The sequence below is a fragment of the Plectropomus leopardus genome, chromosome 17, assembly GCF_008729295.1.
Source record: "Plectropomus leopardus isolate mb chromosome 17, YSFRI_Pleo_2.0, whole genome shotgun sequence".
NCBI classification, from domain to species: domain Eukaryota; kingdom Metazoa; phylum Chordata; class Actinopteri; order Perciformes; family Serranidae; genus Plectropomus; species Plectropomus leopardus.
In genome coordinates this window covers 19,003,331-19,024,704 of record NC_056479.1, presented here as the reverse complement: position 1 = coordinate 19,024,704, position 21,374 = coordinate 19,003,331, and the positions used below count along the sequence as shown (strand labels likewise).

The 21,374-nt window shown below is 40.7% G+C and overlaps 1 protein-coding gene across 1 annotated transcript in view; it reads left to right on the top strand.

Moving 5' to 3' along the window:
- Nucleotides 1-20,298, top strand: part of mosmoa (modulator of smoothened a) — a 28,908-nt gene extending 8,610 nt beyond the window's left edge. Inside the window, exons 2-3 of the mRNA XM_042505503.1 lie at nucleotides 8,260-8,472; nucleotides 17,450-20,298. Coding sequence (XP_042361437.1) covers nucleotides 8,260-8,472; nucleotides 17,450-17,634 — 398 coding nt within the window. The 3' untranslated portion in view covers nucleotides 17,635-20,298. The remainder of the gene's footprint in view (nucleotides 1-8,259; nucleotides 8,473-17,449) is intronic.
- Nucleotides 20,299-21,374: the final 1,076 nt, after the last annotated feature.

Here is a 21,374-nt window from a genome sequence, read left to right as displayed (position 1 = left end):
ACATTGCTGTTTAGTTTTTCAAATGTATTTCGGCCACAAGCTGAGTGCCATATTGTTCCATTATACTGTAGAGCAGGCAGACATGGATATCTCCAACACTCAGGAACTCACTCCAAAACAATCTGGATTGATAAATAGCTCCACAGGTAAGAGAAAAAAAATATTTTGGGGTTAACTGTCCCTTTATAATTGCAGCAGCTGTTACTTTGATTGGCATCTTTTTAACTGCTGGCCTCTTACTTTTTTTGCCTTCACATCGGCACTGCAGGTTGTAGATCAGATTAGATTTATCATTTAGCACTTCGAATGCAATTCTCGTGGGTTTATCTTCCATGTTTTGTATTTGAGTTTAGAGCGTACACACAGCAGCTGTCCTCCAGTGCCCCAACAATGCAAGTGGGCGCTGTAAAAGCCTCCAGCAGCAGCGGCAAAAGACACAGCTGTTGGCTGCTTTAGCTTGCCTACTTGCCGCCCACCACAGTTCAGAGGCCTGTTTGACTCATCCCTCCAGAGCTTTAAAACAGCAGCACCCCCCCATACTCCACTAATGACAGCATCATCGTGCTGAAGATGAGCAGACACGGACCTCATTTCCTCTCATTTAGACCGAGACATGGTGAGAGGAGTATTTTGATCAGAGTGAGCACGGAGCTGATGGCAGGGTAACTGGGTACAACGGGGGCGTGAAAATGAGCAGGGCAACAAAATGGAGAATCTGCCCATTATTTTCTTTATGTGTAAAAGAGGAGCCATACCAGATTTGTTTGTAAACTACAGATAATCTGTTTGGGCTGTTTCTAGCAGGCTCAGGGTATGGCTGCTCTGGCTGTGGCTCCTGTTTGCTTCAATCGAAGCTGGTGCGACAGATGGGTTGAAGCATTGTTTCTTGTTGACTCCTAGTTTGGGGTTGGTTTACCCTGCGGATGTGCACGGTCGGCCAATAGAAAAACTGATTCACCTCGTTCGGAAAGAAGAAGTCATTGTTCTAGAAATGTGCCACCACCTTGTTAAATGCAATATCACTCCACCAGACTTCAGCATCGCTCCCGCAAACTGTCTGCTCAATATTTATTCATTACCCACAACTGGATGGTGACATCACCTTTGTACACCTACAAGGTGCTCCCCTCGCACCCCATCATCTACCAGAAGGTGACAATGAAACACTTCTAGCTTGGTTGTACTTCCTCCAGTGAAATAAGTAGTATGATGTTTTGGGAAATGGGTTATGAGAAATGAGAAGATTGTTGAACTCTCGTAACTTTTGGGTAAATATGATGTTGCAGCTGATTAGCTCAGCAGCTAACAGTTACCCTGGCTCTGTTGGAACCAGCAACTCTAAAGCTCACTAATTTTATGTTGTATTAGAGCTGGATGATATGGCAAAAAGTATTAGAATTTGATACCTTTTTAAATGATGGTTGTGTGTTGTGTTCCTGTCTTGATCAGCCTATTTTGCAGACTGTCTTAATCAGCACTTTGTCGCTTTTGAGATTTCCAAACCACAAACTTTTATATAATAGATGTCATTTTATATTTTTTGGCAACTGTTTTCTCAGCTTTGGAGGATAATGGAGGTTTGCTTTGTGCACTTCAGCACATCACAAGATCTGTGGCTGTCTAAAACAAATGAGGTGTGGATTAAGAGGAGGCAGCAAGTTACATTTCAGCAAGTTTGTGTTCTGCTTGTTCAGTAGGTGGTTGATAAATTGATTATATTCTCTCCTTTTGTTGCACTTATAGATAATGGCCCCGGTCAAGAAATAGTCACATAATCAGTCAACTGTCAGCTGTTGTTTTTATACTTTGGTTTCATGCAGATGAAACAAACCAGACATAAAATGTAAGTTAGTGAGCTTTAGGCTGCAGATATACTTGCTGTTTAACCCAGCTGCGTCATGAGCATTTTTGTGTATACGGGCCTATATGTAACGCTTGTTACTGGAGGATACCTTTAGAGGGCACACGAGAGAGCCCAGGCCATATACGACCACCAGATGTGTGAAATGTAAACAACAGACATGGCGACAGGAGGAGGTGGTACGTAAGGCCAATAAATCAAGCCGTTTGTAATCCCCACTGCTGTGTCACATCCACTCTGCATTGTGTTAATTTTTGAGGAGGTGCACAGCCAAAGCGCCAAACCAACGCAGGGGACGCGTGGCAGCAATCATGTGTACATGCAGAGTTAATAGCTCCGGCCTTAGAGGGGCTTGTAGGTGGACAGTTTTTAGTTTTGGAAAGAACTAGGCTAGATGTTTCCAGTCTTTGTGCTAAGCAAAGCTAGCTGGCTGCTGAGATATATTTACTTTGTGTTGATTTTTTTTGTGCAATTCTCTGCCAGAAAGCAAATAAACACATTTCAAAAATGTCAAACTGTTAAATTTATCATTGTGCATGTTCTTGCATAGCACAGCCCAGGTTTTGAGGGTTGTGTGTTTAAGTCAAAGTGGAGTCTCCCGCGTTTGAATGAATATATGAATCATGAACACACCGTTGCTGTTCAATCATCAGACTTTAATGAGCCTTGTTTGTGTATTCGCCTGCTTGCTGAGTTGTTTACCTGTATCTGTGTACCATAGCGTGCCTGCCTGTTGTAAAGCAAAAATTCCACTGAGAGCTAGTGAAACTGCAGGAGGTCAGAAGATCCAGGGGAAATGGTCATAAACCGGTGCCATTAACTGCAGCTTTTAAACTTTTGCCTAATGTTCTCGTGTTCCCAGCACCACTCAATGCTTTCTTCACCACGCTCACCTCCTGTTCTTTAATTTGCTCAAGGTTACAATGTAACCGATTTAGGAACAGGCTGTTGAGTAAGCCTTCGAGCCATTCAGATGCCATTTTTGTCACGATCCATGACCTCCATCTTTTTTTCCTTTTCACTGTTATTGCACAAGTGCTCTGCACAGCAGGGATTGCCATAGCAATATGCTTTATTGAGATAAAAATAAAGACAGAAAACATCCTTTCCAGTTTTTCCTTGTCATCAGGAAACATGTTTCCTAATGACAGCACTACTGTGTGGGCTTTATACTTGTAAGAGTAGATGTGAAGCCCTCAGTCACTTCTGCAGCTCCACACATAGAGTACTTTGACATCTACAAACTCCCAAGGCGTTTTCTTTTTAACCACTTGCATTGTTTGTGTGGGCTGTTACTGTAAAAGCAGTGCTGTCACTGGGTGTTATAAAGGGGGCAGGATTTCCTCTAGACTGCCTGCAGAACCCACCACACCCCCCAGGCAACAAGAACACTTTTCTCACAGAGGCTTTGTTTTTCTGTTTGTATTCAAGGGCTTCAGACTCAATAAGGTTATTAGCTGCAGCACACTGTATATTCATTGTGTAAATATACAAGGGATATATAAGACGGGTTATAAAATGTCTGGATTTGGGTCCCAGACAGAGCAAGTAACACGCTTGACCTTTGTGAAATTCCAGCTCAAATACTTGTCTCATGCATGCGTCCGCCCACCTGCTGAGCCACTGTTGAACCTTTATGAAGTCGCCCACACAGGCCTGCCTTTTCAGTGAATGGGTTATTTTGTGGTCAGTAGAAGAAGTGTTTACCACTCATTAATTTTGCTTTTTTCAGATGATGCCTCAAACACAAAAAATAAAGTCCTTTTATTTTTCTAAAAAGAAATAGTTCCATTAAAGCGTCACCTCACAATTAGCTTAGCTTAGCCAAATACTGTATATGTTTAACATTTTTACATAGATGGACAAAGAGCTTTTGACCAGTTGTCACACCACGGAGTTATTTTTCTATGTTTGATCCCCGTTTTGTTCATCTCGTCTATGCGCACGTGGTTGCACCTGGACATACCAGTGGCATGGTCAGCAGGCAGTGGTAATGAGTGTCAATATGCAGAGGAGGCAGGGAAGAATTGCTAGCATGTAAACATTAATTTAAACAATGCAGGATTTAAAACATTGGCTTTGCAAGAGTTTAATGAAAAAGGAAATGCACCTGATGAGTTTGGTAGAGCCTAAGGATACATGCAATGAGTTTGGGCAGTGAGTAAACTTCCCTTTTTTTTCTTATGTATGTGTGTTTTTTTTTTGTTTGTCTGTTTTTATCATTCTGTGCCCCCTCTCTAAATTTGGATGTTTTTGCAGGTCCTTAAATGCAGCGCAGGCAGAACTCTCCATGAGTTCTTTATTCCTCAGAAGTAGTTTGTGGGGTCTGCGTTGCAGGGTAGATAATGTGTTGATCTGGTCACAGCTGATCAGATTGATGGTTGAGAGGAGAAGCTGCTGCAAAGGGAGTGAATGCAAACTTGTAGACTCACTGTGCCTTACGTTCTGCTGCTTGTCTGTGTCCAAAGTACCCTCCGGGAGTGTGGTGCAATGTATAGTTGAACAGTATATATATTCCAATATAGCTCCTAGCAACAGTCCAGTTCCAAAACTGTAAAATCAATACATGGGGGAAAATGTTTTGATCGTGGTTGGCTGCCACAAATAAATGAATGTGTGGGAAACTCAGCTGGAAATGAGACTACAACTTTTCTCCAGAATTACAGGCAGCACCTTTAATTAAAAAATGGTTTGTTTAGTCTTTCGTAATTATGGGGTTTATTAATTATGACTGTATGACATTTCTAGCTTGTGGCATTTAGAGACGAAGGATTCAGATGGAAAACACTGATGCATGACAGAAGGGCAAGACGCTGTGTTTGTTTTGCATCATGTACCCATGATGTGACAATGTAATGCAGTCCAGGATGGTCGGCTTCATTAACATGAATGATTTTGAAGGCTTTTCAAACACCAGAACACTATATTGCAATGTGTGTCTTTTGCTATTAACTTGCCGAGGAGACAAACTTGACAACACCTGGAAAGATATCAGTGTTTGTTGACAGTATTGCCAGGTTAAATGCAGAATGAAGTGGTTCAAGTTCGCAAGTTAATATCTAGTGAAAGTGTGCTTGTATGTATTTGACTGGCCAATGCAGTGATGTAACCAAATGGCATTACATTGTGATGTGGCAAAAACTGAGCCAGGTTTAACTTTTTTTCCCAGATGAACTTGCGTTCTACTCAACTGTGGCCTCATTGAAACAAAGGAGGGTGCTGCGTTTCTCATGCAGTGCTGTTGTCTCTCTGAATACAGTCTAACAGCAACAGTTATTTGTCTAGATATGCAAAGTGTGAGAGCATGGGGGATAGGACAGATCAACTGCCATCCAAAAATACTACTAAACATCATCCAAGTGTACTAAAACCCTTCTAATTTTTTAAAGGAACACCTCACATCCCTCAGAGCCCATCACTTATAGTGTGCCTTTACTTAGCCCAAGACCTGTGATCAGCAGAGGCCTGAGTGATGCGACGGCGTTCTGCTTACTCAGGTAGAAACTCCCCTTGAAGCCGTGCTCTAATTGAATGGTGTCCTTCCACAGTGGCTGCGCCACCGGAGCATGTTCCGGCGCTGAGTAGTGGCCTTCACACTTGAGCTTTAGCAGAGTTTGGCTCATGACTCAGAGTGAAGCATGAGCCCATCTGACTCGCTGTCTGATCAGTGATGGATGGCTACAGTACAACATCAATGTGCATTCTTATTAGGGGTGTAAATCACAAGTTTCATCGTGATATAACATGAATTCTTTGGACGATATAAAATTTGCTGATATTACAAAGCCTGCTAACAGGCCTATATGATTTCGATTGATTCAATTCAAGGGCCTGAAATCAATATGAGACAATAATAGTAGATATCCTCATCGTCTTTTCTGTTTGGCTACTTACCATTACTTACCATACCAACAAAAGCATGTACTGGGAACTTCTTCTTTCAGATAACAATATGTATTCATTTTGCGTGAATAAAATTTAGGGACGCACCAATTGAAATCTGGGCCGATATGATGTTTAAAATAACAATTAAGCTGATAGCTGATGCCCATACAGATATGTTTTTTATGTTTATTTTGTTTATCGTTGTTATCTACTCCCCATTTTGTGCAAGGAAAGAAAATCATCGCAAAAAATAACTGTTTTAAAGTAATTTAGTTCTTCATTACACTATCTTTGAGCACAAATTTAATCATACACATTCACAATACATTTAATATAACTTTTTTCACATGATACTGCTTAATACCTTTTTTACAATACATAATATATCATAATCACCTCTCTGTTGTCTATTTTTTTATTCAACACATTTCTCCCTCAAACAACCAAATTTTCCTTTTTTTTGCATCAAACTATATTTTACAAGATTTATATTGAACTCATCATAAGAACATTAAAATTTACCTTCGCCCAATACTCATTTTTACAGAAGAGATTTTGAATGAATTATAATGTAACTCAGTGCAACCTCTGTTAGCTGTTAGTTCCAGCCAACAGCTAATGTTAACCAGCTCTCCTCCTGACCATGTCAGCATGGATATGAATTTCACAATCCTAATAAAATTGGACCGTTGACCATTGAATCAATATATAAATGCAGATCAGTGTATCACTACACCTCCAATATTTAGAAATTCAGAGCTCCTTGCCAAAGACTCGAGATGGCGAAAGGAGATGTTATAGTTGTGTGAAAGGCTCGGACATACAGTATATTAACAGAGATATTAGATCTCAAAAGCTGCTGCAAATTTGTCTAATTGCAACTTCTTGCAGACTGTGTGTCGGTGTTAAGTGTCCTTAGCAGTGTCATACCTGCGTGGGATAGATTCAGTAATTGGCAGGAGTGATTTAGTCCTCACTTTCTCCTCTTGAGTGTACAAGCAGAAGAAAAAATATTGGCCACTCACAGGCATAACCGGGCCCACCAGTGTGGAGAGCCAGCACTGAATTGGTGACAAATTAAAGAAGCTGCTCTCTGTCTTTTTCCATTCCTCCTCCATCACTTGTTCAGCTGAGCACTTTGGTCTCCCCTCCTGAGATCTTGTTGATCAAAAAAATTATTTGTCACTGCTTTACAGTTTAGTATGTGACCTTTAATGTTTTGTAGTTTTTTTTTTTCCACCTCTCCTTTTTTTAGCCTTTAGGGCATACTGTCACCCTCAGAGATGTAATCTATAAAAATTAGGATCACATACTCACATGTTGGCCTCTATGTAGAAAGAGAGTGTGCAGTAGGTCTTTTTAGGGCTTTTTGACTACCTCACCATACTGATGTTTGCTTTATACAACATCAGTACACAGTACACAGTGTAGACCAGGGATACTGAACTTGCTTTTCCTTGGGGGCCACTTGTGCAAAATGACAGGAGGCCGGGGTCAGTTAAAGGTGTGTAGGAAATGGAATTGAATATAATATAGTATTTTCTTTAGTTTACAATCGCCTAAAATTAGGAATTCTTATGTTTTTGTTTCCTTTGTATGATTATCTGTAGGGTGTGGGTCTGTGTGTGTCCAGAGTCTGCCATGTTGCACGGCTATGTTTCTGCAGTAGCCCAGAATGGACAAACCAAACACTGGCTGTAGATACAATTCATGTTTTCACATCCACCTCAGCAGTTAGCAGCTTTCCTTAACAAGCAGCGTCAGAAAAACAGTTTTGTTTTGTTTTTTTTTTAAAATGAGAAACTGCTTTATTCTGTGTTTTTACCAGTTTTAAACAACTGGTCCTTTTGTTTTTGGAGAGGAAGAGACACCTGCTGATAATTTGGCTCCCGATATAAACTTCCTGAATATTTTAATCTATAAAAAGGTGAGCACACATAAGCGAGTGTTAGGCTAGCAGCCCGTCTGCATGAGCCAAACAGCTTTGAAGAAAAACTGATTTGTAATGTGAAACTGCTTTATTCGGTGTTTTCAACGGTTAGTCTGTTTTGGAAAGGAATAGACCTTGGTGGATAATTCTGCTTCAGTGTATATAATAAATGAATTGCATGTCTTCAAGCTTACAACATTTGTTGTTGTCACTCATCTTTGCCAAGTGGGTTTGACTCAGAGGTGTTACTAGGATTTGAGGACATTCAGGGCTTACACCAGACCTCATGGGGGGGGGGTTTGTCGGGATCCTCCCTTGGCACTTTTTTTTGGATAAACAAGCTCTATTTTGATGATTTTTGACACTGGCACCTTATTTCCATTCAGAGTACAAAAAAATCCAGGTGAATTAATTTGTTGTCATTGTCGAAAATGAATAATTAGAAAATCAGCAAGTTGAGTATTCTCTTGTGTTTTGCATTGATGCTGACACAGTTAAATAGCTTTTTATTAACCCCAATATTCAGTGTTTTTGTCTGCCGGTCAATGATGACAGCTCATCAACATTCAACCTCTCTCTGCAGGTGCCCTTACAGTCGGTCTAGTCCGACAATGTCAGACCATCCACGGACGAGACCGGACCTGCATTCCACCTCGGCTGCCCCCAGAGTGGGTCACAACACTTTTCTTCATCATCATGGGCATCATCTCCCTCACAGTCACCTGTGGACTGCTCGTGGCATCACACTGGCGCCGAGAAGCCACCAAATACGCCCGCTGGATCGCCTTTACTGGCAGTAAGTGAACCAGCAGTTGTGGTATAGAAGACTCGCTGTCAGCACATTTTCCTTAAAGCTTTCTCACCTTCCTCTCTGTCTCCCTGCATAACCTTTAGAAAATTATCTCTCTTTAGGCCTGGAAATAAAGAAAGGAAAAGTGATGAGGTTGAACTGGGGTGAGAAATTGGCCCCGTTATGTTTTGCTAATTTAGATGTGCAGATAGAAATGACGTCAAAAGCATCCGAGGCTAGACACAGGCCCTTTTGTGTGTTTGTGTCTCTGAGATGACGTGAAAACCTGTGTGTGGGTGTGTGTGTTGGGTTGCGTTTGCACATTCATGAGTGTTTTTCTTGCATGCTTAACAACTCCTCTTGCTCCCTGAAGCTGATTTATTGAGTAATGCAGCTCCTCTGATACCCAAGTGGGTGGCTTATGTGCCACAGCGTTTCTCTAGTGTTTTCTCTCCCTCTTTGCCTTGAACATCACCACTCTTTTTTTCAAACACGATTCCTGTATAGATGCACTTCCAACACTCGATAATAACCCGGCATCCATCTCGTGCACTGTAGCTGCGCTGGTTTCGTAAGGCTGTGTGGGAGGGCGGAGTTTGATTGGTCGGTTAGTTAAGGGAATAGACAGCCTCAAGCACACTTGTACAGATGGAGCGGTGGCCTGTGACGCCACAATGCTCTGTGTTATTGTTTGAAAGCTGGGTGCATTTTTAGGATACTGTGACTTTTTTTGTTCTGCAGATTTGAACAAACACCCAGTGCTTTCCTCAAGTTCTTTTTTTTTTTTTTTTTTTTGCCTGCCGGGCCAAATGCAGATTCATAATTAGGTTTTGTAACGCTCCCTAATCACTTGCAAATAGAATCACCACTTTCCCCACAAACTTGTCTGTCTGTCCAGTGTGCACAAATCTGTGTCACAAGCTAAATCGGATGGCGTTGAGTCATTGTTTAACAATCACACTTGAAGGAAAGTAAGACGGTTGCCATGGAAACAGTGAGCAACTGTCACCCTTGTCCCCTTGTTAAGCTTCTGTTGGCCATATTAGACAAGAGGTATATTGTTCTTTTTGATGGGTTTAAACATGATGATAATTATCACTTTAAATCAGTAAATAAAGCTGGGGGGGGGGGGGGTTCGTGATATATTTTAGGTACGAGGGAGGAGAAACTTGGTTTGTTGTAAGACAAGATGGTAAATTTTTACTTAAAGTGATGCTGTGCTGATTTACAACCAGCTTTTTATCTTAATAATGTGAGTATGGGTCAGTGAACTGTGGTAAACATCCCTCCAAATTGATGCAAAATGTGTCATTTTGTGGACTTTCGCTGGCTCTCCAGGGCTGTTGCTCTAACTACAGGCTGTTCTTTTGCATTTCTGTATCGCCAATTGCGGACACTAAGAGAATAGCAGCAGACCAAGAGACAGACCCGCCCTCTCTCTCTCTCAAACTCGGACCGAAATCAAATCAAACTATGAAACTCAGCAGTGTTGATCGAATATAAATCAGCGTTATGTTACTGCACTGCCTATTTCTCACCTAAAATGTTCCAAGAAACACATTTTAGTGCCATGTTTAGCTTTAATAGCGAGAAGTCGCGAACAAGAAGTGGGTGTCATAATGCTTCTTGCCGAAAAAAGTGAGATCAAACAGTAAAACTAAGCAGTGCTGATCCAATAATTTCTAGCCTCAAGTGTTTTTAGCAATATGTTTTAGCTTACTGTTGAACTGTAATACAAGATCGTTCGTTGCTGGACGCCATTGTTTCAACTTTTTGAGTTCACATTAAGTCACCTACCCGAGAGAGCATTTATTGGTCTGCTGAGGCACACTGTATTCTAGTGGATGCAGGTTTTCAATCTCTTGAGCAAAAAGCGTCTTTTCTCTCCGTTCTCTCTAGTCATGTAGCATCAATTTCAGAGGTATTTGCGTCTGTCTACGGCATAGACAGCCTAGTTTTATTAAAAGGCCATCTTTCCAGCAGTGAACTACTTCGTTAATCCTGTTTTAGGACCCGTGTTAGCTCACACTTTGGTCTTTCTGGGATTCTCTTGTATCTCAAGAGCCTGTTTGAAGTGTAGAGAGGGACGAAAAGGCAAAATTGGAAACTGAAATGAGCTTTATTCCCCCTCTGATGTTGCTGACCTTGAAGCTGTGATGGCTAACACCTCCCTGCTGTCGGCAGAGGGTGAGAGGTTAAGTGAGGAAATGGGTGGCTGCTTAGGAAGTATCGAGTAAAGGAGGCGAGTTGAGTGAATAATCATGTTTGCACAGGTCAAGAGCCAATGTAAAGACACAAATGGACGTGGAGAGAAGAATAAAGTCAAGTTGGTTGCAAGGAGACAGGGGTGCTGGTGCATTCGGGGCAACCAGGTGATGAAGGTTGAGAGGAGGTGGGTAGGCTGTAGTGTAACTGGCTCCAGGCCTCCGGCACCTGAATGGACAGCTTTGTATGAGTAGCACAGACCCGCCTCTGTGTAGCTATACACACACACACACACACAGACACACACACACACACACACTCACACACACACACACACACACACACACACACACACACACAGGCAGTGTTTCCCCAAGGTGTCAGGGTCATCTGTGGGGGTGGAGAGGGAGTGGGGTAATAATAACTATAATTCTTACAGTGCTTTGACAGTAGCTGCAGATACTCCCTCCCTTCCCAGGTATTGATCACAGGTTAATCCCCCAATAACAGAGACCTTATTTTAACGAGTGACTTGATAGTAAATACACTTTTTATGCCTCAGCACTGGCGACATTATGTTACCCATTTGTCTGTCGCACATATGTTTTCTCATTCCCATGAACTCAATATCTCAAGAAGGCGAAGTTTGGCACAAACGTCCACTTAAACTCAAGGATAAACTGATAAGGTTTGGTGGGCAAAGGTTAGTGTGCACTTTTTGGCCATAATTCAAGAATTAATTTTGTCTGTCAGCGTGCAGTGTGCTTCTGTGAACGTTTCAGTCTTTAAATTCAGTTACAGAGTGGAAGATACAGTCTCTGACTTTTGTTTGATATCTGGTGAACATTTCCGATTTGTTTTTAGTGCAATTTGCACCCAGAGTGAGTGGTTTCTATCTAAAGGTAAACTTAGCTGTCACTGCGGACATCCTGCCAAACCCCGTTCAATTTCTCAAATTCATTATGAAAAATGGGAACACAGAATGGTCGAATATTAGTATTGAACAATATTCCAATTTGACAGACTTAAATCTGAGTCAGGTACAGCCCTACATCCACGTTTTTGCCAAAAAAAAATACACCTAATACCTTTTATGTAGGCCCTCACTGCATATATAATATGAGTCTGGACAGACACGTGTAGTGAACTTAAACTTGACGGGTTGGTGGAGGTTTAAAACCGTGAGCCGGTAATTCAAGTCTTTAGTTACTAAAGAGTCACTTTATGAAACTATCTGTTGATCCTGGTGTCCTTTCTGTGTAAAATCAAATTTGTTGAGTGTGAAGAAAATATTTTTGGATTCCATAAACATAAACATGCAAGAATATGCAGCTGACTGTCACATAAGACAAAGAAAGGTTGCAAATTCTCATATTTGAGAAGCTGGAACCAGAGAATGTTTGGTAATTTTCCATGAAAATGGGTAAAAAATAATTATAAAAAAAGTTTTAGGTTAACTGTAATAGATTTATCATTGCAAGACTATTATTTAAACGCAATGGTGATTTCCGTACTATGAGTAACTATTAGTATATCAGCTAAGATACTGTAGTTTCTCCAGCAGCAGGTGAGCAAGGCAGCGTGTGTCATCAGCTCAGGTACTTAAGAGAAGCAGCGGACCGTGAGGTGCACTACAATTAATTCAGTGGTAAGCTTGCAGGAGATATTGCTGAGCTACCTATTTCTGGCTCCACTTTAACTTACTTTTCATCGAGTGCTTTTGCAATCATAACCCCCTCGTAGATAAACACGTGGCAGGAGCAATGAGCAGGAATGATAGATGAAAATATGTCGCAAGTCAAATTCAAAAGACTTAAAATGCTAATACATGGGAAATTGGATTTTATGAATCCTTTTTTTTTAGGCAATTCAGTGTAAATTGGCCATTTAATCGGTGTAGGAACACACAGGAAAACACTTTAGTTGATAAAGTAGCTGCATGAACGTCGCACTCAATTAATCTTGTTTAGACGACATAATGGAATGGGCGGTCTAATGATATATATATGTTGTGAGACACATCGTTTATACGGCAGCACAAATATCTCTGATTTTATAATGATATTGTGGAAGTCGTTGCAAATAAAGGAGCAGGTCTGATTGATAGCAGTATTGGAATTTTTTTTTTTTTGCATCACTGTGCTTTAATGATTGCTCTTGGATTTGTTAGGTATTAAATTGCTGGATTAGCCAAAAACTAATTTTCCTGACTGTTTATTTTATCCATATCACCCACACCTAATTACATATTTAATCCCTGGGGTGAATTGTAGATATTAATTGGCAGATTTCCAGCCACAAAATGTATTTTAATCTCAATACCCAGATTTCTGCACTACTCCAGACTGAGAAAATTGTTAAAGGCAACATCAGTGAGAATTTTGAGACTGGGTTAAAAGACGTCCCTCGGGTACTGAACTGCTCTGCTAATTGGAAAGAAAGAAGTGAAAAGGTGAGAGCTAAAAATGACTTCCTGTGCTGTCACCAAATGTATTACATGCTGTTGATGTAACCCCACCCCTACCATGCGACGACAGAAAATCAGATCAGGAAGAAATGCTGGTCGAAAACACCCGACCGTGCTCTTTGAATGCAACAATAAGAGTTATTTTTAAGTACACTAAGCTCTTCCACAGCTTGTACACAGCTATTGATCTTTGATACACAAGAGATTGTTTTGCTGTTAAACGTCACTGCGGGTTACATAAGTGGACTCAGAGCTGGACCAAAGGCTTCAGTAACAACATCTTCAAAGGAAAGTGAAGAGAAAGGGAGCCATTGTAATTAGTGACAATTTTGCTGTCCAATCACAGACGCCTACTTCCTGGACAGTGCGGCAGACTTGGTAATGACTTCACCCCTGACCTCTGCTGTACTCTGCAGCTGTAAACATGCTGTGCAGAACATCACAACATACTCAGAGGAGAGGACGAGTTTTCCCTTTGTCATGCATATATGCATACTTGTAAAAAGCCAATTAAAAAGCTGGTTAAAGGGGAACATTGCTGGTTTTGCACATCAGAGTGTGTTTCCAGGTCCTGGGGAGTATTACTTCATATGTATGGCTCCAAAGGGGGCTGCCTGAAGTCTGCATCAAATTGCACCAAGTGATATCACTTGAGTTAGGGTTTTGTCTTTTACACATAGATCGCACTATAGGGCTGCTATGAAGTCCATTCTTCATGTGGCCTTTGCATTTTTACACAGAACCAAATGAAAGCAATATCATGCTGCTCCAGTGTGTGTTTTCGGACTGAATACTGGCATCAAAAGAGGCATGACGCTTGTGACGTCAAACACAAAAAGGTTGACCCCTAGTGTGACATGTAACATATGTGTGGGCAGCGCTTTCTAAATACTAACAATGGCATACACCTACCTTCCTTTTTCTTCTGACATGGCAATGACAGTCACTCATCGTCTCTGTTATATGGTGGCCGATCTTTTCCTCTGCTCAGAAAGTAAGGAGCGCCCAGAAATCACTGTTTTTCCAATATGTGGAAAATTTCTGCTGCTGCTCTTTCTCTTTGAGTTACCTGTTAACTACTAACAGCTACTTTTTAAATCTCCTGCGGTGGGTCACATGGATAACACAATGTCAAAATGTCACAGCCATCCCGCTCACGATCCCGTCCTTTTGACTGCCCCGTTCAAACAGACATCATTTCAGTGCTGTCACTACCTCTGATGCCGCCTGAAATGCAAGACAGCTCTGCTCCCCATTCCAAGATTGTACCTTTTGCACTGAACAGCAAAGCAGCATAACAGCGTTATATTCTTGCCTATTCTAGCAGCTTGAGGCTACTTTGCCTGCTTTATTCATTTCGATCATATGTCCACTGTGAACCTCACGTTGTAAGAGTGCAGTGCTAAATCAGAGGAAACTTGAATCCAAACTTCGACTTCTGTAGCTCATATATTTATGAACTCTTGCCAAAGAGTTCAGTCATGTGACTAATTTGTACATATTTATTTGCCAGAGAGACTTCCTCTTGCAAACATTACAACTAATGAAGTTGTTTGGATGAACACCGAAACGTCTTGTTTTTAAGTTTTTAGTCCAGTGTTTTTAAAAATAAATCTTTTGGAAGTTTCCATCACCTGGATGTCTGAATATGAATCGACACAGACGTTCTTGCCAAACAAGTTCAGGCAATGCTAATTAAGCCTGTCACTGCCAGGGCAAGCTCTCTGTGCGTAGTTCACATTGTACCACAGCTGTGGTGTGTGGTGTCTGAGCTGACTTTCCTGTGCTGTTGCACCGCATGTCGTGCATTTTATATCAACCATCTCGAGCTAAAGGGAGCAGGAAGGTAGTAGAGATCACAGGGACAGAGCAAAATAATTAAAAAAATAACATATTCAATAATAATTTTCTCTAATAATATAACAATAAAGAAACTTGGTGTTCAGAGGGAGGATAAAGGGCAAAAAATTGACCTGCGGTGAGCACTCCTGGGAGCTGGGGAGTCCTGATGGGCTGACCTGCAGGCACGTACATCTGAAGCGTGCTTTGACAATGTTTGTGTAATTACTCTCACTGCTAAAGGGGGGAGACAAAAGTTTCAGCACTGCAGGTTTAAGAAATCCGATGCAGAAACCTAACCATAAGCTGGTAACTGACGTGCATCTAATTTCATCAAGTGAGACCAAATAGCTGCAATTTGTGAACTGATTCCAGTGACGACGTTTGATTACACCAGTTTGACAAAAAAAGCCTCTGGAATTTGTTTTATAAACTTCTCTAAGAGGGTAAAACTACAAAAAGGACGATTTTGTGTGAAAGCTGGTTTGTTTGTTGTCGCTGGTGGAGCTTCCTTTAGCTCTTTTGATTTTCTTCTCTCTGAAAAAAATAACTAACTCCGTTTCACTTGGCCACAGTTCAAATAAACACAACCGAGATGCACAACAGTTTGTAATGATGTGTCTGTCTCGTGCCGAAAAGCTCTTTTCAGTAAATTAAAGTTCTTATGTAACATCTCCACACAACATCAACATACATGTGGCTTCCTCTGCAGCCAATGATGTTTGTCTTTTCTTCAGTATAAGAAAAAATGTTTCAGGATTTAACTAACTAGCAGCAAGTAAACAGAGCTAGATGTGGTGGTTTAAAAAGCCTGAAATCTGATTTTTAAGCATGTAGAGAAATTTGTTTTAATCATCCTGAGGTTGGTATGAGGAGCTTATGTATGCTTTGTGCAGAAACATTTACGGAAACTCATGCTGCATTTCAGTGGTGTCAGAAAATACTGTACTGTTGTGGTGAGATCAAGGGTACTTAATGGTACGTGATGATGATATGGTTTTACCCACAAATATTTGCCTCAAGCAACACAATATCTTGACTTTATAAACTTCAAAGCTGAAAATGAATCATCTACCAGAGGCATGCTTTTTAGAGACTTGCCAAAACAGTTGACTGTGGATGAGTACTACCTTCAAGTACTAGTAAGGGAAACGTAACATGTAAAGATCTAATTCTGTCATTTTTAGAGTTTTGATCACATCTGCAGTGTGCATATGTGTGTATGTCTTGCTGTGTATGTATATATGTGGTAGTGTGTTCAGTAGATGGTGGATTTACAGGTTCAGACATGAACACAGTGCACATTTGTTATTTCCTCTTTTTAAAAACTACTGTGAAACTGCACACTGTTATTATTATCATGTTGTATACATTTGCTTATCTATTGTATAATACTGGGAAAAAAACAACAACAAGAGGGCGGAGAATCTCACCAGCATGCACACATCTCCTCATTTCCTCAACTGCTGATCAGACTTTTTACACATAGTTCAATTAAAAAAAAATATGTTCAAGTTTTAGTTATAATAAAGCATTTATTCAACTAGCAAAAAAGTTTGTTTTAATTCATTTAAGGGAAATTATATCTGCTAATAACAATAATAATTGTATAATACCAGGATACTGTCAAACCATTATATTTTTATGACAGTTATCATGCCATAAAAATCTCACACTGTTACAGCCCCACATTATTTGTTAGTTGTGAGTAGAGGTGGACAAGAAACATCGGCATTTCAACATCATTAAAAGGGTGATATTTAAATTTGATGATCTATTATTATCTATGCCAAGTGAAGACATGGATGCAGCTGCTCTCTTTGTCTCCTCTTTTAATGAAGACATTGTTGTGAAATGGTCAATGAGTCTTTTATTTCTGCAGTCTGGGAAAAAAAAGATGTACTGCCAAATTTGGATTTGGCTGAGCCTCTCAGATTGTTGCGTGATATTCTGCTATTATATTTGTCGGAACAGTGTTCAATGTTTGACATGTAACCTCTCTTTAAATGAAGCGTTGAAATATTAACATAAACATTTTTGCCACAGTGTGTAAGACTGAGAGTATTTCTCACAGCTTCCTAAAAAACATGATCATGGTGCATGCTATGAGTCTGCTTTGCGTGATTGCTCCTTCAGAGCCTTTTGAAAGGCACTATTGTGTGTCGCTAATGAACTTGCTAAAATTGAATTCACTTTGCGCAGCCTATGCTTCCTGCTCAAGTTGAGTGAGTTCATACTTAATTTTCTGCATCTAGTGTGGAGAACAAAGCCTAAAGCTTTTTGTGTCCAATCTTTTATTCATTTCTCAAACCTTATGAGTGTCAGTCACTTGAGTCCGGCCCCGAATGACACTGAGTTTGGCTTTACATGAATGAAAAACTATTGTAAAATTGGGTGATCATAGGAATCATTGGATGTGTTATTTCAGTGTACAGTGAACTAATATTTTTTTCTCTTCCTCCTTCCTTCCAGTGATCCTCTTCTGCATGGCGGCGCTCATCTTCCCAATAGGCTTCTATATCAACGAGGTGGGAGGCCAGCCGTACAAGCTGCCCAACAACACAGTGGTTGGCTCCTCGTACGTGCTGTTTGTCCTCTCCATCTTCTTCACCATAGTGGGACTTCTGTTTGCAGGCAAAGTTTGCCTCCCGGGCTGAGGACTCGACCGTGCTCGCCTCTGGACTGATGCAAGAGGCTCTGAAAATTTTATGGGATTTACAAAAACACACAATGACTGAAAATCAAAAACAACAAACTCTGGCCCAAAGCCTGAAACAGGGGAGTCTTTGATTATGTGTCAAGGGACCGCAGCACCACAGAGTACCTAATGACTGAAAAATGAAAACGAACAAAACACTAAAAGGGGGAAAGTGGGCACAAACGGGGGGTGGAGGAGTGAGAGAAAGGGCAGCCGAGGCTGTCGCAGCACCCTGCCACTGTTGATTTAAAATACGACCGTCTCTGTTGTTGTTCTGTTGGAAAAGGGTGCTTAATGTGCTGCTGTCATGGCAACTGCAGCCACAATGCTGGCGCACATTTCTTGAGGACCACTGCAGCTGCTCCTCGACTTGACCCCCAGCCGCCCGCTGCACCGCCCTCAGCACACATCTGCGCCGTCACGACTGCTCCTGTTGCTATTTTTGGCTTCTCTTAGAAATTTCAGTTGTGTGTTTTTCTGTTGTTGTATATTTTGTGTTCTTTTTTGTTGTTATTTTTTCCTTCCACCCCCCTCGCCGCCTTTCCACTGAAGTAGCTTGAGTGTAATTGAGGTTCACTGAACTGAATCCTTGAGGGAACTGGGAGGTTTTCTGCCAGCTTGGCTTTAGAGCAGGGTTTATTCTCTCCTGTCACTTCACGAGGCCCCAGGTGTGTGGCTGGGGAGAGCAGCTGTGTGCACAGCTGTCTCGGCCAGCTCACGGGCTGCCGTGGACGAGAGGAAGGTGCAGGTGTGCCGCCTCTGACCAGCTGCTCAAGAGCAGGTAGCAGCGAGGGGTGACCTCCCTGCGCAGCAGAACAGGAGGTCAAGAACCATAAAGGAGAATGCCACTCAATGTAAGAAGATGCATTATGCTATTTATATGGACAGCAACAGAGTATTAGTGAGCTATCTTGCTAAGCTAAACCCATGACACTGATACACAACTTTTGCCAATAACTAGAAAACTGTGAATTTAGAGTATAAATCTGAACATAATCTCACTTCTTGTATTTGTAGTAATAGTTATGTTGCCACAAGCACAGTGGCCTTCTCAAAGTATTTTTTCAAAGGTGTTACATCACTGTGGTGTTACATTCTCGAGGGGTCTCAATGAATTTGTATATTGATAATCATAGCAGACACTAATGACTTTTTATAAATAGAAGCTGAAGTCACATTAAGGTGTAAAAAAATAACATGTGAATGCTGACAATTGGTGGTATTCTCCTTTAACGTTGGACAGGAAAGAAGCGAGCCAGGAGCAGTTTTTGTTTTGTGCAACAGTGGAGGCACAAGGACTGCAGGTCAGGTCCATGAGTGGGGCTGCGCCTCAGTGTGCTGCTCTCGAGTGATTGTCAAACACACACACACACACATACACACACACACAGCCAACAATGATCTGCATCCATTTATTAGGGCTTTGCAGATAATAGTGAAAAGTTACCCATTAGAAGTCTTAGAGCCAAAGGTGGTGTCTTTAAATTGCTTATTTTGTAAAAAAAAAATGCTTTTAACTTGGAGAACCCAGACACGGCGATGTCCAGATCAGTGTATGACCCTCAAAAGTAAAACACGCCGCACAGCTCTTCCCCTTAACACCTGCTTTACTCACCAAAACATTTCAGCTGTCTTTCCTCAAACAAGGTTGTGTCCAAGGTTTTTTGCAGATTGAGCATAATCCTGCTCTCATCTTGAGATGGAAAAAAATGCCTTTGTAAGCCTTTTTAGATCACATTGCCAAATATTTTTTGCACCTGTGTAACAGTATATGAAGTAACAAAGAAATCAATTTCTTCACATTCTTTTACCAAAATCCGATCATATCTTCTTTCTGTTCAACAAAAACTTTTGCTTACGCAAGCTTGTAACAACCAATTTCAACTAATAAATAATATAACGATATCAACCTGTCAATCAATCTGCTAAATTTAGCTGCACAGAGCTCATTAGCTATCTAGCATCAGTATGCCACGTCAATGTCTTTGTTTACCCAAAATATCATGGTCCGTCTAGCCAGATGTCATCTTATTGAGGTTTTTGTAATGAAATGAAAAGCTATAGTTTTGAAAACTCCTCATGTCAAACCCGTGAATGAGCCGTTCCTCGTCCACTGTGGCACTTTCAAAGCGGGCGACAGCAATACAATAGAAAAGCGCACGCCACGTCACAGTTGGACAGTTGGGACATTCCAAAATAAAACAGTGCATTCAAACTGATTTAGTCGCTAATGCTCGCATCACATTTAGTAAGGACACATTGTAAAGGATGTAAACAGAAAGTATTATGTTGCCATGGAGGCAGAAACTTATGCAGAGCTAAAAATAATTGAGTGCTACTGTATTTTTTATTTGTTTTTGCAATGTACCTATAGATATGCAGACAACTATCACTGGATTACTTAGATACAAAAGAAAACTTAAAAGGCAAGTTCTTGAGTTGAAAAGATTCCTATGTTTTATGGACAGTTAATCACAATGGTCACCTGTAATGATTATTTAAAACCTCTGGTCTCTACAAAGCACCAAATTGTGTATTTGTTCACCTCATTTTTTTAAACTTATTGTTCAAAATATTGTGAAGTCAAAAACTTTCCATCTCGGAAATTATTATTATTATTATTTTTTTTTTTTTTTACAGCTGACCTTAACACAGCCATCCCTCAGCTTAATTAATTTCAGTTGTCATCAAACCAGTTCATATCCCACAGATTTACAGTCCATTAGCAAAACTGTTGCAGATTAATTTTATATATAGGAAAAAAGCATAAATAAGCTTGTACTTTACATGTTTACACGCAACAACCTACTGACATTAAATCTCTCCTGCAAAGTGTGTGTGTGTTTGTGTGTGTGTTAATGCAATCACAGAGCTCAGTCGCAAAGTCTTAGAGTTTTTTGTTTTGTATTTCTGTTTCCTGCTCAGCTTTTCTCCCTCTCGGTCTGATGATGTATACTGCTAACTACACTCTGCAGTGCCCTCCCTGTCTTGGTTGGTTCAGTATTGTGCCATGACCTGTTTTTGTTTAATAATGTACAGACACACAAAAGGCAGGATTTCTGTATTAGGAAGCACTGTGCGTTCAACAGTATAGGTAACAGAAATAGAAGCACCACAAATGTATAAAAAAAGAGAACTTCTTACCTCATTGTTTTTGTTTCTGCTATTATTTTCTAATGGTGGCAATGTGTGCCCTCTAATTTGTCTCTTGCCTTGATCGGATGTCTTCACATAAAGCCTATGATCATAGGAAATTATTTATCACTGAATAAAAAGAGGAAAAATGGGTGTGTGTGACTCTGACACAGTCTTTATGATTAATTGTGCTTTTTTAAGGGGATGTGAAGTGTGAATCTAATCAGCAGCTGGGATGACAGACAAAACAGAGCTGATAATCTAATCAGAGGACTCTCCAAATCCTATTAATCTTAAAATCAACATGCAATTTCTGCAGGATGTGACCCAAATGTCCTTCTACTTCATTAAATCTGGAAAAACAGACACAAGCCTGCTTCAAGGGCAGCCACCCGGGATGCATCAGTAGAAGGGCTATCTGTGTTCCCAGAGTGCATCTGTTAAATGCTGTTAAGTGGCCTTGAAATCTATTTTTGGAATGATATTGTCTGGGCTAAATGTTTGGATTAAATTAGTCATTCTTAGGTTTTTTATTTGCACTGTAAATGTTTTCCTTCACATTGT